Source organism: Pan troglodytes, chromosome 6 (assembly GCF_028858775.2).
Source record: "Pan troglodytes isolate AG18354 chromosome 6, NHGRI_mPanTro3-v2.0_pri, whole genome shotgun sequence".
In the NCBI taxonomy this organism is placed as follows: domain Eukaryota; kingdom Metazoa; phylum Chordata; class Mammalia; order Primates; family Hominidae; genus Pan; species Pan troglodytes.
Window position 1 is genome coordinate 99,859,237 of NC_072404.2, and position 16,633 is coordinate 99,875,869.

General features: G+C 38.3%; 1 protein-coding gene across 2 annotated transcripts in view; it reads left to right on the forward strand.

Annotated features, from left to right (window-relative positions):
- Nucleotides 1–203: 203 nt before the first annotated feature.
- PTTG1IP2 (PTTG1IP family member 2) overlaps nt 204–16,633 on the forward strand; it is a 93,872-nt gene continuing 77,442 nt past the window's right edge. Inside the window, exons 1-2 of one of the 2 annotated variants that reach the window (XM_063813767.1) lie at nt 204–507; nt 9,784–9,830. In XM_063813767.1, the coding sequence (XP_063669837.1) occupies nt 363–507; nt 9,784–9,830 (192 nt within the window). In that variant the 5' untranslated portion in view covers nt 204–362. The remainder of the gene's footprint in view (nt 508–9,783; nt 9,831–16,633) is intronic. The other variant, NM_001387870.1, reaches the window with a different exon arrangement.

Consider the following 16,633-nt stretch of genomic DNA (forward strand, 5'->3'; position numbering starts at 1 on the left):
TCAAGTAGTGAGAATTAGAATCCAGGTCTTTCTCCAAAAAACAACAATGTAGTAGGGAAAAGTGTTGATTTGGGAGAAATAGACCTCAGTCAAGTCCAGTGGACCAACTGTACATGGTATTCAGGGCCCAGGAAGCTGGACCCAGTGCCGACGAGGATTGCACTATGAACATTCCACATTCTGGCTAGAACATTAGGGATTCTAAGGTTCTGCTGATTATGCTGGCATCCAGGGCTTGCAAGTGGCAGCCTCAGGACCCGGGGCTGTGGTAGGTCGCAGCCTCTGGGCAGGTCTCAGTGTCCAACACTGTAGCTGGTGCCTGCCAGGTTCCCAGTCGCTGGGGTCACCAGGTCTGAAGAGAGATGTGCTGGCTGCGGGCGTGGGGCCAGATTCTCCTGCCAGTTTTCCTCTCCCTCTTTCTCATCCAATTGCTTATCAGCTTCTCAGAGAATGGTTTTATCCACAGCCCCAGGAACAATCAGAAACCAAGAGATGGGAATGAAGAGGGTGAGTGATCTGGAGTCCTGAGGTGGGTGCCCCACATGCTCCAGCGTTGTTTTTCCTTTTAATTGTGCCATCCTGGTGCACTGGAATTTTCATCTCAAAAGCTGTCATCTGGTGTTGGTGGGAAGACATTTTAAAGGTTCTAGATGGTTTTGGTGAAACTCAGTTAAATTGGACTCAGATTAATTTGGTTTATCTGAAATATGAAAGGTAGATTCAAAGTTTTAAATTTGAGGAAAAGCATGGTTTCTCCCCCATCACTTTCTGCATGACCTATGACATATAAGCTTTTTGTTGTGAATAAGCCGTTGGGTTTTGTTCTAATCAGACCCACTCAATGGTCATAGTTCCTCTTTCTTAAGTTTTTTAAGGTCTTAGTTAATAAAATGCTTTATTTGTTCTTTTTCATAAAAAAATTACTTCAGTTTGGAGGCATCTCTTGATTTCCTTCCAAATTGAAAAAATTTTGAAATGTTAAAAGTCACGCTGAGTTAAATTCATGAACCTGGAAATAAGGTTTTAAGTATCCTAAATTGGAACCGTATAGACAAAATAAGAGAATTTGAATTACTTGGAAAGTGCCCTGTAAAGCCAAGATTGCCATTTTTACAAAGACTATGAGACAGAATAATTACTGCTGTCTGGTTTCCAGAGTAGAAAAGAATGTTAGTATCTGTAAGCAAATCAGTCTTCCTTACTAAAACCAAACCCACAGTTCTCAGTGTTGCACTGAAATAAGAATCTCCTTTGAGGGGGTAGGGTTGGGGCGACGCTGAATTAAAAGACCTAGCTTGTTTTCTTTGGTTTCATCTTTCCCACAGATTTCTCTTTTTTAACCTCTTGGTCACCCCTATACATACTCTAAGAGAAATAGTGTTCCAGTGCCATCCTGGCCCCTTCTCCCAACAAACAGCACCTGAAAGCATAGGCCCAAACATAGAAACAAATTCTTCCCTTTGTTCCCTAGCAAACTGGACTCATACCAGAAATTTTTCATGTCTTAAGACTTTATCAAAATGCTGATGAAGAACAAAAAAAAAAAAAAAAAAAAAGAAAGAAAGAAAACAAATAAAATAAATCAAAAATCACATCTAAGATAATCTCCAAAGGTGGAAGTTTCTGTTGCTAGCTAGCTCACTTCTAGGGCTGGCCAACTGGAGCCCATGTTTCTAAGGAAACACCTTGCCTGCCAAGGGCCTCTCCTGAATGCTTGCATCTTAGTCTCAGGCCAGTTCCCCTTAGTGCTTGCATTTAATCTTCCCATCTAACAAGGATATGGTTTCTTAGACATCATGATACTTTTCACTTCCAAAACTGAAAAGGGGCTTCTAAGCCTTTACGAGATCCTCATCTATGTCCCGGATTGTGCCCTAAGTGACAGGCAACAGACAGGACTTTGTGAAGGATCGCACATCAAGTGAGACCTCCCCCTAAGCAGTTTGTTTTGATCCCCAGGACTTCTATCTCTGATGTTCATTTACATTTGAGAGCTTAGTAATCAATATCTCAAGAAATTATAGAAAGCACTTGATGCAACTTTGGGTTAATCTTCTAGAATCTAATGACTGGATTAAAAAATGTACTGAAACCTAGAGAATTTTCTTCACTAAAAGTAAGCAGACAACAAAGGGGCATAGTGCAAAAAATAAGTGGCAACTAAGGAAAGAACTGGAAGGTTCTAGATCAGAACAGAATAGCACAGCATGGCAAGACTCCAAATGTTACCACCCTCCCTTAGAGGTAACTAGTGAGTTACTATAATCCAAGAATTTTTATTAATTCTCCCAAATCTGGAGAGAAACAAGTTGAGTGGGTGTCCATTCTTTATCTTATTCCGAAGATGAGAAGAGGAAATGGCTACTGCAGAGAAATAGGCGGAATGAGGACCTGAAGAGAGAGGGCCTGACTCTCTGAAGGAAACTCAGGTTCCTGCGTTACAAGCTGGATTTGAGGGCAGATCTAGAGTCCAAAGATACCCCTTCATGGAAATGGGAAACACCTCTGATAAGCTCTAGCAAACCTTGGCACTGGAAAATGACAAACCTCAAAAGAGAGAGCAGAGTCAGATATTCTAACAAAGCCTGGCACAGCCTCATTTGAGTTCTCCCCCTTGTCTAATGCTGAAAACAATGGAGTGAATAGAACATAAAATGCCATAAAACTGTAGCTTCTTGAAAAAAATCTCAAGGATCATGGTAAGGTGGTTAGGATCTCATCTACACTATATCAGAACAAATGGAAGGTCTGAACAGAGCTGTGCATTAGTAGAATGAAAACAATAGAGCAACTATGTAAACCCTGCACAGCAAAATAAAGAAATAAAGGAGTATATGATAGCACGCACACACACACACACCCCCCCCCAAATAATCTACCCTAGAAGAGAACACAACTCAAGAAACATGAAAATTTCCCACAAGTGCTTTGAGCTAGAGAACAATCAAACGAGAAATATTCAGTGAAACAAGCCTCGAAGTCGATAGCAAGATATCAGAATGAAATTAAAAGGCAGATAGCTCCAAGGAAATAAATTGAAGGCCAAATAATTTGAATATAAGGCAAGGCTTCCGAGTTTTCTCTCTTCATTTGTTTATTTCTGCTAATGGTGAACACACCAAGAATATTTGTCACATACTCTAAGCTTACTTACTGTGGTGGGCTCTGGTAGCTGCCTCATTCCTCCGTCCTCTAGCCTAGGGGGTGCTATTATCTGGGAGGAGGTTGGACTTCGCTTTCTTTCCCCTGGTAAACTTCTCAGCCTCTTTCATCACCTGCATACCCAATCTCGGTACTAAGTTCCCAGTGTTATGTATACACAGAGTGGTTTCTATTTTCCTGGTTGGATCCTAACTTCATATAGCCATCTTTAAGACAAAAAGCGCTTTAAGATTTTGACCAGCAGGCAGGTATTAGGAGGATTAGAGCATTGACACTAAGGTTTAAATGCTGATGGGGAACCAGGAGAGAAACCTGGTATACCACTTCTGGCTGAGGTAAAGGAAGGGTGAGATAATATAAATCTCAGATGGGTTGAAGGGGTATCTGAAAATATTAGGAACTTGTGACTCACTTTCTAGAGTTTACTCTGAATCCACTGGTCTCATAGATAACATGAAGCTAACATGGCTCCCAAACAGTAGGTAATAGTAGCAGGAAGAAGTATCTTAGCAAATGGACTCAAGGACTGCATGTCATAATCCCTTGGACATAAGAATTTTGTAGGGAAAAGAGTAGAGAGCCCTAAAGTTCCCAATATAGTGGGTTGGGTACAGGCAAGGCAGCTCTTGTGACAGCTGGCAGAATTGAAGAGGGAAAGGTCTTTCCCAGAGAATACTGGACCTCACGTCTAGAAACCACAGCAGGACCACAGATGCTAGACATGACACTCCCTAAGAAGGGGACAGGTGAGATTCACACAGTGAGGCTAGCAAGGAAGGAGGAGGGGACTCAGTCCAGTCACACCCTAGTGCCAGGGCAACACATAGGCTTTGCTCCCAGAAAAGTATAGCATCTCCAAGGTAAAGGGGGAAGGAGCAAACCCTACATTTAGCTAAATGTTTGTTCAAAGGAGGATGAATTAATTGACTGAAATTAGATTGCAAGTTTATGGTTTTCTGCCACTAGCAGAAATGGGGGATTTGACATTATACTGAATTATGATGTAAAACTGAATTCTGATATTGAGAGGCCTAGATCAGATTCCACCTCTTCTATGATGCCTTCCTTTAGTCCACCCAATCTAAGTGAATAGTTGCTCCTCTACTTAGCTGCGCCTCTCTGACAGTACTTGTTTCACCAGAGAGGCAGAAGAACACAGTTATTACAGGCAGCAGCTCACACTGCCTGGACTCACCTCCCAGCTCTGTTGCTTACTAGGCCCATGCTTTCTGTGTCACAATTTCCTTATCAGTAAAATAAGAATAAAATAGTATCTTCTGTAAATGGTTGTTGTGAGGATCAAAAGAGTTAATCTATATTATGCACTCAGAACATTTTCTAGTACATGGTAAGTTTTCAGTAAACATTATGCAGTTATGTGTTGCTTAATGACAGAGGTGTATCCTGAGAAATGCATAGTTAGGCAATTTCATCATTGTGTGAATGTCATAGAGTGTACTTACACAAACCTAGATAGTATAGCCTATTATACACCTAGGCTAGATTAGCCTATTGCTCCTAGGCTACAAACCTATACAGCATGTTACTATGCTGAATACTGCAGGCAATTGTAACACAATGGTAAGTATTTGTGTATCTAAACTTACCTAAACATAGAAATGGAATAGTAAAAATATACAGTATTATAATCTGAAGGGATGGCCGTCCTATATGCAGTCTGTTGACCAAGATATAGTTATGCAGCACATGACTAGTTATAGAGATATATATTATGACAGTGCTGGAAAACAACATGAGAGCCAGAAAATGTTAAGAATCCCTGAGAAACAGAAAGCAATTCAGATCAGACCAATGGAGAAAGCCACAGCCTAAAACACACATAAGAGAAGACTAATGTAAGAGTGGTTTCTGGGGTTGCTCCAAGCTCAGCAGCACTGAATACAAAGAGCACGAGGGAGTTGTGGAGCAGCTTCCCAGGTGCTGATCTTAGAGCACTATAGCTGGTTGCCTCTCCACCTTCTCAAATTATCTCAAGAAGCAGGCAGCAGAGGCAACTGCCCCAGGTTAACAGTGAGTGTGAATTATTGGCCTGGAAGGTCAGGAAAAGATATACTACCAACACACTGAATCTGGCAGCATGTCCCAGTCCTCACCCACACCACAGAGGTGGAAATAGCCTATATACATACACCTAAATCTTAACTTGATTGTGCTAACACAATCAAGAATCATGAAATCCAATAAAGAAAAGAACCAATTTATTAAAACACATTTAAGAGAGGGGAAAAACACCTCAAAATTAGAAATTTCTCTTATAGAAAATGGCAAGGACTAACAAGATTCCAAAGGAAATGACTAAGCTGGCAAGTAGATTGGCTTGCCACAACTCCAAAGGTGCTAAAAGTAGACAGTGAGACTCAATGGATCAGTGCCAGACGGTTTATTACTCATAGCACAGCCAACAGCAGGAACGTCAGTATGGCAGCACCAAATCTCCTGCCCCCAAGTCCCATGGAGCAATGCAATGTATCCAGATTGTGCTTATGAATGCAGCCAGTTGAACTGGAGCTAAGGAACCCAGGACTAAGAGCTTATGAACTTTTATGGCAAGCAGTAAAAAATCTAGTCCCTGGGGAGTAATTGTGACTATAGTCACACTGTGGTTGCCTTGACCTATTTAATTGACTATGTTACCAGATACAGAATAAGTGCAGGGTCAGAGGATAATTAGGCCAAGAAGTTTGGCACATTCAGCAAGGAAATCCAGAGATGCTCAGGGTCTAGGATGTATGTCTCTCTCAACACTATAATTAGTATTCTCATGGAGATACCCATGAAACAAGGACAGACTATTCTGGAAAAGATGATGAATCTTGGAAATTAAAAATATAATCAACACAAACATAGCTAAAGAGTGAATTAGCAAACTCAATAATTGAGCCATGGAATTCTTACAGAATGCAGTACAACAGAACAAGAGATAGCCTGTAGAAAAAAGAGACAAGAGTTCATGCCAACATTAATGTAATAGGAGTTTCAGGAGGAGAGAAATGGAAGAGAGGAACTAATTAAAGAAAAATACACAGAAAAATATCTTTGGGCCAGGCGTGGTGGCTCACGCCTGTAATCCCAGCACTTTGGGAGGCCAATGTGGGTGGATCATGAGGTCAGGAGATAGAGACCATCCTGGCCAACATGACAAAATCCCATCTCTACTAAAAATATAAAAATTAGCCGGGCGTGGTGGTGCACACCTGTAGTCCCAGCTACTTGGGAGGCTGAGGCAGGGGGGTGGAGTTTGCAGTGAGCTGAGATCGCGCCACTGCACTCCAGCCTGGTGACAGAATGAGACTCTGTCTCAAAAAAAAAAAAAAAAAAGAAAAAAGAAAAATATCTTTAAAGTTTTGAAGAAAAGAAAATGGTGTCGAAACTAGAACATATTAACAGACTAAGCCAGCTGTGCTCTAGAAGGTATACAAAATAAAAACATTTGGAAACTTGAAGAGTCAAAGAGTTTATCATTCACAGACATCTGAAAAAAATACTCAAGAATATAATCCAGCAGAATGAAAAATGAATCCAAGGGGAAAATGTGGGATTCAAGAAAGAGTAGTAAGCAAAGAAACTAGTAAAATGAAGAGTTAATTCTAAATAATTTATTATAATTCAACAGCAATTTAAATGTCTAATAATCATTAGTAACTTTAATAGTAATTAAAATTCCATCTGATTTCTGAAATCCATATGATACAGAAATCATATGGAAGTTTAACTGCTATTAAATAGTTAAAGTTAAAATTATTTAACTGGGAAGTGGCATGGGGAGAAAGAGAAGAGTAAAAACATATTAGGATCTTTGTCTAGGTTGAGAATGTAGATCCTGATTAAATGATGATAGAAAGATGCATACAAAATATCTCCCCAAATTTTTAAAATAACAGCTCAAGAATAGAAATAGAATGTGTATTTTGAGGTCACTAGAGGAAATAAAGGAATAAAGAATAAATTGATGGAATAGGATATACCTTACAAATGCTACTGAAAAAGAAAGCAAGTGTAGCAATATTATATAAAACAGAATTCAAGTAAAAGAAATCATTAAGTCAAAGAAAAAGTGATATTCTATATTGACATGTAGTACAGTACACCAAGATGACATATGACAAACCTTTATTTACCTAACAACATAGTTTTAAAATAGATGTAACAGGTAAATAAAATATAAGAAGAATTTTAATATATAAAATCTTGTTATTTTACATATACTCCCCATTGTTTTTTTCTCTTAGCTGTTCTTGAAAAATTTTCCCTTACGGATAAACTATATTTTTATATTATTAATTTATTGCAATGCCAATAAAAAAATTTTGTTTTGATATTTTGCATAACATATTTTATGCCAGGAATGTCTAGGCATTTGAAATTGTGATTCTTCATGGGAGAAGAGGATCACGGATGGAACTTTATGGAATAACAACATTTCAGACATTGGTAGGAGTGGAACCAGTTGAAGAAACTGAAAAAGAAAGACCAGCAATGTTCTAAGAGAGCTAGGAGAAATGATACAGAAGTCATGAAAAATGTAATCAAGAGCAAAGAAGTAACCAGATAGAAAACATATATGCAAACATCAGGCCTTTAGGGTGAAAGAATCTGGTACCTGTTAATACCATGGAAATAGCTAGAACCTCGTTCTTTAGGAATAGAAGAGAAGAAAGAACCTACTGATTCATGTAACACATAGGTCAGCTGTACCCTCATTAGTTTTCCAATAAGGGCAAAAATGAGTATTAAAGAGATGGCTTGTTAGTTATGCAAATGCTCAATCTAAACCTCAACCATGGAACCAGAGCAGGCTATTTACTGACATAATGTGTTGAGGAGGGAACTTCCTCTCTTCGCTCTTAGCCAAAACTCTTTTTCCATCTAATCAGGAGAAAAGCATCAGACAAATCCTAGTTGAGGGGCATTCTGCAAAATATCTGAAAGTACTGAGGATAGTAGTCCTCAAAACTGTCAAGGTCATGAAAGCAAGGCAAGAGTAAGACATTGTCGCAGACCAGAGGAGACATGATGACTAAAGGCAATGTGGTATGGATGGGATCTTGGAAAGGAGAAGGACGTTAGTGTAAAGACTGGTGAAATCCTGATAAAATCTGGAGTTTAGTTAAAAGTCACGTGCCAGTGTTAGTTTCTTGGTTTCGATTAATGTACCATGGTAGTGTAAGGTATTAACAATAGGAGGGCCAGTGCAGTGGCTCACACCTGTAATCCCAGCACTTTGGGAGGCTGAGGCGGGTGGATCACGAGGTCAGGAGATCGAGACCATCCTGGCTAACACGGTGAAACCCCATCTCTACTAAAAATACAAAAAATTAGCCGGGCGTGGTGGCAGGTGCCTGTAGTCCCAGCTACTCGGGAGGCTGAGGCAGGAGAATGGCGTGAACCTGGGAGGCGGACGTTGCAGTGAGCCGAGATCGTGCCACTGCATTCCAGCCTGGGTGACAGAGTGAGACTCCGTCTCAAAAAAAAAAAAGAAAAAAAAAGAAAAGAAAAAATTGGAAAACTGGGTGAGGGGGTATACAGGAACTCCCTGTAGAATCTTCACAATTTTTCTGTAAATCTGAAATTATACAAAAATAAAAACCTTAGTTTACAAAAAAGCTGTGGGAAGCATGTAGAGCTCTGAGAACAGTGGCCAAGTCATGTGTCCTCTGTTTCCCTGCTTCTTGCCTTCCGAAAGGAGCCTGAGGCCAGCTGTCCTTCACATAGCTGAGGCAGCAGAATCTTTACCATTCACCTTGCCTTTTCTTTCACTCAACTTTCCCATGGGTATTTCAAGGATACTTTCGGCTAGGAGGAAGTAACATTCAATAGGACTTAATTTGAAAACTGAACTGTAAAATTTTTTCCCCAGCCACATCAGATCTGCATCCAATCAAACAATTTGAAATTAAATAGAAAGATCTGACCTTTCCCACAGAGCCTGTGAACTCTGTCCCCGAAATAATAGAGAGAGCAACTTTATTGTTGCTGTATCACAAAACAACTAAGACATTAATTCCAGACCCTTTCTTTAAGGAGATGTTGCAGTAATAAAATGAGGCATTGAAATGCTTTTTTCCAAATTCATAGTTTTTATTCTAGAACTTTCAAATATAAATCATACTGTTTGTTTTTCCATAAAACTAGAGGAATGAAAATCCTCATTTGGGAAAAGTTTTTAAAGCTTTGTGGCAAAAAAAAGATAGGGAATTAATTTTTTTTTTTTTTTTTTACTATTTAAAGGGTTAATTAGTTAAGTAAGAATATCTTGGCAATACCATCCTGAATAACAGCACATGATATTTTAAAATACAATGGAGTTGCCAATTTGTTTTTCCTTACTATGTTTTTGGGGTTGTTTTTTAGAACTTGGCTCATCAAAGTTGGATGATGCCATTTCATGCTTTTCCAAGAAATAGGAGAAAAGACTTAAAACTAAGAGGATTTATACAGTACTGGTAGGGATCTAGATACATGAAAATAATGAAGTAAAATGCTGGGGTATGGATGACTATGGCTTAAAACAGGAATTACTAAATGAAATGCACTTTTATGTAAAATTGAGCAATAAAAAGGATTTGGATTAATTTTGGACTTAATTTTTTTTTATTGTAGAATGTTCTGTAAAGAAGAGTTGTCAATTGTGCACAGAAGATAAGAAAGTAAGTTAACTTTCTTATGAGGAAATTGTTCTGGGAATGTTATAAAGTCACAATTTACAGTTGTCATTTAAAAGATATGCTAAACTTTGTTTTACACATTTTTTATAACAAGAATGACTCATAACAGTTATTAAGATCTATTTATGCATTTCAAACCATTCTTTGAGGATCTAGAAATAAACAATGGAGATAATTAAGTACAAACATGTACTTCCTCTGGAAAATTATGCTTCAAAAAGAAAAGAATTATTTGCTTGAAAAAAATTGTACTGAAATTTTGGAATAATTTTTGTAAGTAAAGGAAAAGATATATCTTTTGGGATGTGGTGACAATTTCCTTCCCACTTCTATTTCCTAAAGACTAGAAAGAATGACATACCATTCCTTAACCACAGTGTAGATGAAGTCCTCTTCTTTGATGATTAAATGTCTGAAATCATTGCTCTTCAGTTCAGATTTGGAAGAAAGCAGAAATGCTATAAGTTATGAGGGAAATGGCCACTTTGTGTCACAGACAGGTTTGCAGCAAGCCGCATAAAAACCACTGTAGTCTAACTTGTATTGGATAACAGACGATACTAAAAACAGAAGCTTGAAGTCACTACTTAGAAAAGGGCACACTCTGGTAGTTGGTGTCTCTCATAGTGATCTAGATATACACCCTCTGCCCTGTCTTATCTTCCTCTAAAAAGACAAATGTCTATCACTCGTCTACTTTAATGAGGACCTGGGCTTCTGGCTCATGGCATTCTCCAGCCAGTTCATACTACCATTGCCTTACATGCTTTCCACAGCCAGTGATGACCCAGACATACTCTTTATACAGTACTGGTGGGGGTCTAGATACGTGACCTGCCTTCCTCAACCCTGCCTTCCTCAACCCTGTGTAGTAAGACATCACTTCTGTGGCATCTCTGAACCCTGCACAATCTACATTGGCTTTTACATTCTCACTCCCTTATACTGTACCTACTCTTTAGCCTCAACAAGACAAGAACATCCTCCAGTCCTTTAACACTCTTCTTTTCCCTTCAGTTTATTGGCCCTCTTCCATAGACTTCCTTCTCTTCTATGAATTCTCATGGTTGTTCACCTGAATACAATATTCTTCCAGTTTTTGTTGTCGTTAAGTGTTTTATAAAGGAAATTTTCAAATACACCAATAAAGAAAGCAATATAATAAAACTTTATACCCCGAAGAGCCATCTTGGTCAATTTTTTTAATGTATGCTCTTCCCCTCTAAATGTATTATTTTGAAGCAAATGATGATATGGATACCATATCATTTTATTTAAAAATATTTAAGCATATATTTCTAATTGATATTTTACTTTAAATATTACAAGTTCATCCATGATCATACCTAAAAGTTAACAATATCATCTTAATCTCATCAGGCACCCAGAAAATAATAAATTTGTCTTGTTGAGTCATTTTTGTTTGTTTGTTTGAATCACATTCATACATTGCAATTGGCTGATATGTGCCTTAAGTATCTTTTAATCTATATGTCCCTTCTCCCTTTTTATTTTGTTTTTTGCAACTTACTTGTTGGAGAAACTAGATTGTCCTATTTGGTTTCTCATAGTCTGGATTTTGCTGGTCACATCCTAAAAGGATTTGGATTAATTTTAGACTTAATCCCAAAAGGATTTGGATTAATTTTGGACTTTCATCATGTTCCTCTTTTCCCTGTTCTTTTTTTCTTATAAACTGATAATTAGATATAAAGGCTTTATCAGATTCTGTTTAATTTTTTGGTAGGAATGCTTCATGCTGAGAGGCCCTTCATCAGGAGGTAGATAAGATTTTTTGTCTAGCATTTGATGATATTAGCAATGATCCTTGCCTAGATCTGTTGTTTCCCTGGGAGTTGTAAAAACCACTACTTTAATGGCTTTGATCTCTTTTTTTAAATTTGAAATTTTATTTTTTGTGGGTACATAGTAGGTGTACATATTTATGGGGAACATGAGATGTTTTGATACAGGCATGCAATGCATACACCCTCTTATTTTTAACGGCACTGGACTCACATTCTGCAACTCTGATTGGTCCTTTGGTTTATATTTTCGTTTGCTGTGCATTACTAGCTGATTGCTGCTTGAGCATATTTCATCAACATCTGCATGAATACAGCTACAAAGTCACAATTTCTGGTCTCACCTGAGCCCAAATACTACCTATCACTTGCTTTTGGTTAGCAATATTGCCTAAAATTTCCCACAGCAGCAATTCCCCCATCCCATCAATATCAACAGATGTATTCATCTCCAATTTTATGGAAAAAATTGAGGCCTTAGGTATAAACTTCATTCCCCAACTGATAACATTGCTGTCATTTTTACCCATCATTACCTATTCTTATCCCTCCTTTTAGAGGAAGAATACCCCCTGCACTTCCCCTATATTTCTCTTTTGGACTTGAACATGTACATTTTTGAATTGTAACTCGTATCATTTAAATTGTTTTTATGTTCACCTTCCCCTTGTTCTCAGCTCCTTAAGGACAGAGTCCATGTTTTTTTATTCATCTTTGTATCTCTAACACCTCACACATTTCCCACACATGGAAAGCATTCAATAACTATTGCATTAACTCTTGAGCCATTCAAAGAAGGGTAAATTAATTCAGTATACTCTATAATGTAACATGATAGATACTTTTTAAAAATTTTCTAAATATCATTTATAATGGAAATACTGGGAATATGTGTATTTGAGTGTAATTTTTAAATATTTCCAGTACCTCATAGAAATGAACTAAAAGATAATTCCACATGGTCAACATAGAATTAGGGTATTATCCTTTGGAGAAAGATCCCCTGCCCTCCCAGAAGTTGGAAGGATGCAAAGCTTTCAGTGGTAGTTTCTGCCACCTCCCATACTCCCAGAGAAAGTGCCAGAGTTTATAAGATGGTAACTCATGAAGCAACCAAGAATATTTGAGCTCTTTTTGGACTAAAAGGAGGATAAACAGATGTCTTGGTATATTGTGCTACTTTATGTCCACTTCTCCGTGGACTTGGAGAGAATATATATACCGACTCCTTTTCATTTCCCAGAATATTCCAATTTGTATGATAAATGATATTCTTCTTAACTGTAAGGGAATCTTCCTTAGATTCTATCTGAAACATTTCCTTGTGATTTCATAGTGTAGGACTAGCCTTCCTAGAGTTAGAAAACATTCTTACCAAAAGCTCATTCATAAAAATTACATTTACAACCCCCCTCCACACACAACTCATAAACATAGCATATGAAAAACATATTATATTTTCTTGATATTTTATATTAGAAATAAAATTTCAAAAATCAGGCTAACTACAAAAGGAGAAGCATCTTGTAATCTGTGCTTTTATTGCTATTCAGTCGTTATGCATCCCTGTTGAATCCTTGGAACGAAAGTTCTCAATCATGGTGTCACAATGGTAAGGCTTGTCATAAGTACATTTTTTTGCTTTTTGCTAATGAGCATCATAAGACTGTTGCAACTGACTTAAAATCAGAGTAGATACTAGGTTTTCTCCATAATCACATCTTTCTCACTAACTGTGACCTGATATGGATGGTTGGTTGAGACAAAAAGGCGTCAAGTTACAGCAAGCCCAGTGGGATTTTTGAATCTCCTGCAGCCTACTTTATCTATTGCACAGTTCATAGGAAATGACCATTACTCAGATGCTTGTAAAATGCATTTATAAATGTCATACCTTACAACCCACAAAGAGATGCTCACTTTGATATTTATTTTTCTGAAAAATTGTGTGTGTGTGTGTGGTAGGGCATGGAGTCTGGGAGAGTGGACAAGGTGATGGATCCGAATCTGGATATGGCAGTCAACATGTGGATATCACCTGTTGGGAGTCCTTCAGCTGGAAAAAATATATGGACAACCAATATCGTGGATTATTTCCCATGGCAACTATTCCCAGCACTTTACCACTGTTGGCATGATCCTCCTTTCAGGGTTTGACTTTCCTTGAGAATTTTAAGACCATCTGACAGGTTCAAGTTTCCTCATTTTTCACCTGAACCAATTCAATATCTTTTCTCTTTCATTGACTTTCCCTTTGAGAAGTCTGTTCTCATTTCTGAGGTGAATCCCTTAGTCCTTGCCTCTACCTATGTGTCATACTTGGAAACACATGCACATTCACAAACTCAAAGCCTTTCTCATTTCCTTGTTCCCTCTGTGACAAATCCAGCCTATTTCTGTGCATTGGCTTCCTTCTGAGTTCAGACAAAATGGAAAACAGAAACAAAACCAAATCTTCTCTTTGTTTCTTTCTAGAAGCTGAAGTACTTATTCTGTGCTTATTCTACCATTGCTTCCGTATCACACAGTGTGATTTAATCCTTAGCAACCTGATTTAGAGGTTACAAAAGACTCAATAACCAAATGCAACAACCTTTCAAATTAATCACTCATTCCTTTTGGAAACTTGCTCCTTCCTTGGCAATCTTGGCTTTATACAGGCCCTATCTCTTCCCTCACCATTTTGTTTCCTTTACCAATTCCTCTTCTTCATTTTCCTGAATGAGCACATTCCTGATTCCTAAGGAGCGCATTCCTTCATTTCCTAAATGAGCACATTTCTTCACACTGTGTCCTCACTCTTGTGCCACATCTTTCACAGTCCTGGTCTCTACCACAACCTGCATATAAAGAAATCCCAAATTCACATCCTTAAATCTAGTGACACCCAATGGTGATGCTCACAGCTGCTTGATTGGCATTTCTTTCTGGATAGTTTTTTTTTTTTTTAAATCACATCATGCTCAAAATTTCTTTAACTAAGTTTATAATTTTGCCTTCCCCAAAGAAGCTCATGTTCTTTACTTGTTTATTTCTGGTACCAATGTCCCATAATTTTAGAAATCATTGGCTTTTTTTTTTCTTTTTTCCCCAAATCTGCTCTCCATTCTTTTCTTTCACCTGGAAAAATCCTGGATTTTCTGCACATCCCATCCCCCAACCACTGGCATAATATTAAGCCATTTGCTTTACACAATCTTAAACCACTAAAAATTATTATGTACCTTCCCACTTTCTGCATGTTTTGATTTTAATGATATTTTTATTAAAATAGCCATTGTGATGTCCATATAAGCTTAATAAAACAGCTCTACCCTAAAATGAGTACCATAATTTTCCCATGAAAACATAATAGCCATCACTCTAAAGCCTTTTAGCTGGCTTCTCAGTTGTCACACTCTAAAAAGGCTGATGGCTTCATATTTACATGGGTTATTTTCCTTAGTTACAAGAAAAAAATCATGTAATTTACCTTAAATTATACATTACCAATTTAGGAATGTTGAATATATTATACTGTTCTTGGGGGCAATGTGAAGTTCTGGTCTTTGATAACTTTTTAGATGTAGTTAAGGTATTAGTCACATATTTTTGTGGCAAGGGACAGAAACCAAACTCAAACTAATTTAATAAAAAGGGGAATTCGTTGGCTTACAATATTGGGAAGACCAGGTGTGGCCTTGCCCTCTTGCACAACTGAACCAAAGGATGTCTTTCTCATTTTCCTCTTTTCTTTCATCTCTCAGCTCTGCCTCCCTCTGGGAATTGACTTTGTTTTTCTCTTGTGGTAAATGGACATTCTGCATACAGCTGGGCAAGGGGCTGACTGCCAGCAGATCTAACCCAATGTCTGTAACTTAAATAGTTGTAACTCAAAGAAGATTCTGATTGGCCCTATTGGGGTTTTATGTCTGGTCCAGCATTTGTTACTAGGCTACTGCCTGGGTCAAAAGACCACTCCAGTAGTAGGAATAGGGTGAGGGAAAACTGATTGGCAGCCACAGGACCACACAGGGCTTGGGGAAGAGGTCCTCAGTAGAAGAGGGTGTGATTACCAGAAAAAGAAGAATGGGGACACAAAGTAGCAGACAGATTTTAAAAATAAACGACCTCAGTCTACTATTTTTCCCCCTTGACCTTTCAGGACAGGCATATTCCATTTTCTCCATCCATCCCCATATTTTCCTAAAAATGCTCCTGGCAAAATAATGCAACTAAATCTCAACTGCAATTGGACTTACCCAAGGTCACTATCAGCTACTGCCCCCAGCTCTAAGTCTGAAATCTCTGAGAGATGTGCATTACTCTTGATGGTGTTTGAATACAGCTCCACACACTCCTTCAAGTTAGCTATATAATCAGTTAAACTAACTCTCAAAGACCCACTATTCAATAGAAGAGAGAAAGCAGGATAACAACAGTAAACGCTCCTATTTAGAAGGAGGATAGTGGCCAATAGTCCTATAATATATTCCAAGTCTGTAATACATTGTTGAGTTTCCCTGGCTGGGCAGTGAGTTGTTGGTCACCAGTCTAGCTGCTACCGAAGGAGTCTCTTTTCCATTATTCTCTGAGCCCCAACCAGAGAGAGGCATAGGGGAGATTGTCTCTTCTGGGGCCTGCACTTCTTTAGGAGCTCGCCTGTGGTGGACTTGGTTACTGGAGCCTGGGAATCAGCTTAGCACTTAAGTGCGCATAGCTCTTAGCTGCAGGTTCAGGTTTTTTTCTGGCAATTCATTTCCCTTAAAACCCTGCTAGATCTTGGACTTGATTCCTAGACACTCTGAGTACTAATAACCAAGGCCAGAAGTCTCTGTGGGCTGTAATCTTTGAATCTAGACTTTATCTTTGCAGTTCCAGTCTTTCGGCAACCGTCCAGGAGGACAAGACTCATTCAGTGAAAGTGGCTTCAATTTTAGATTTGACTGAATGGCTTGATTTGACCTTTAGTCTTGTCCAGTGTGAAACAAAAGCTGGCCT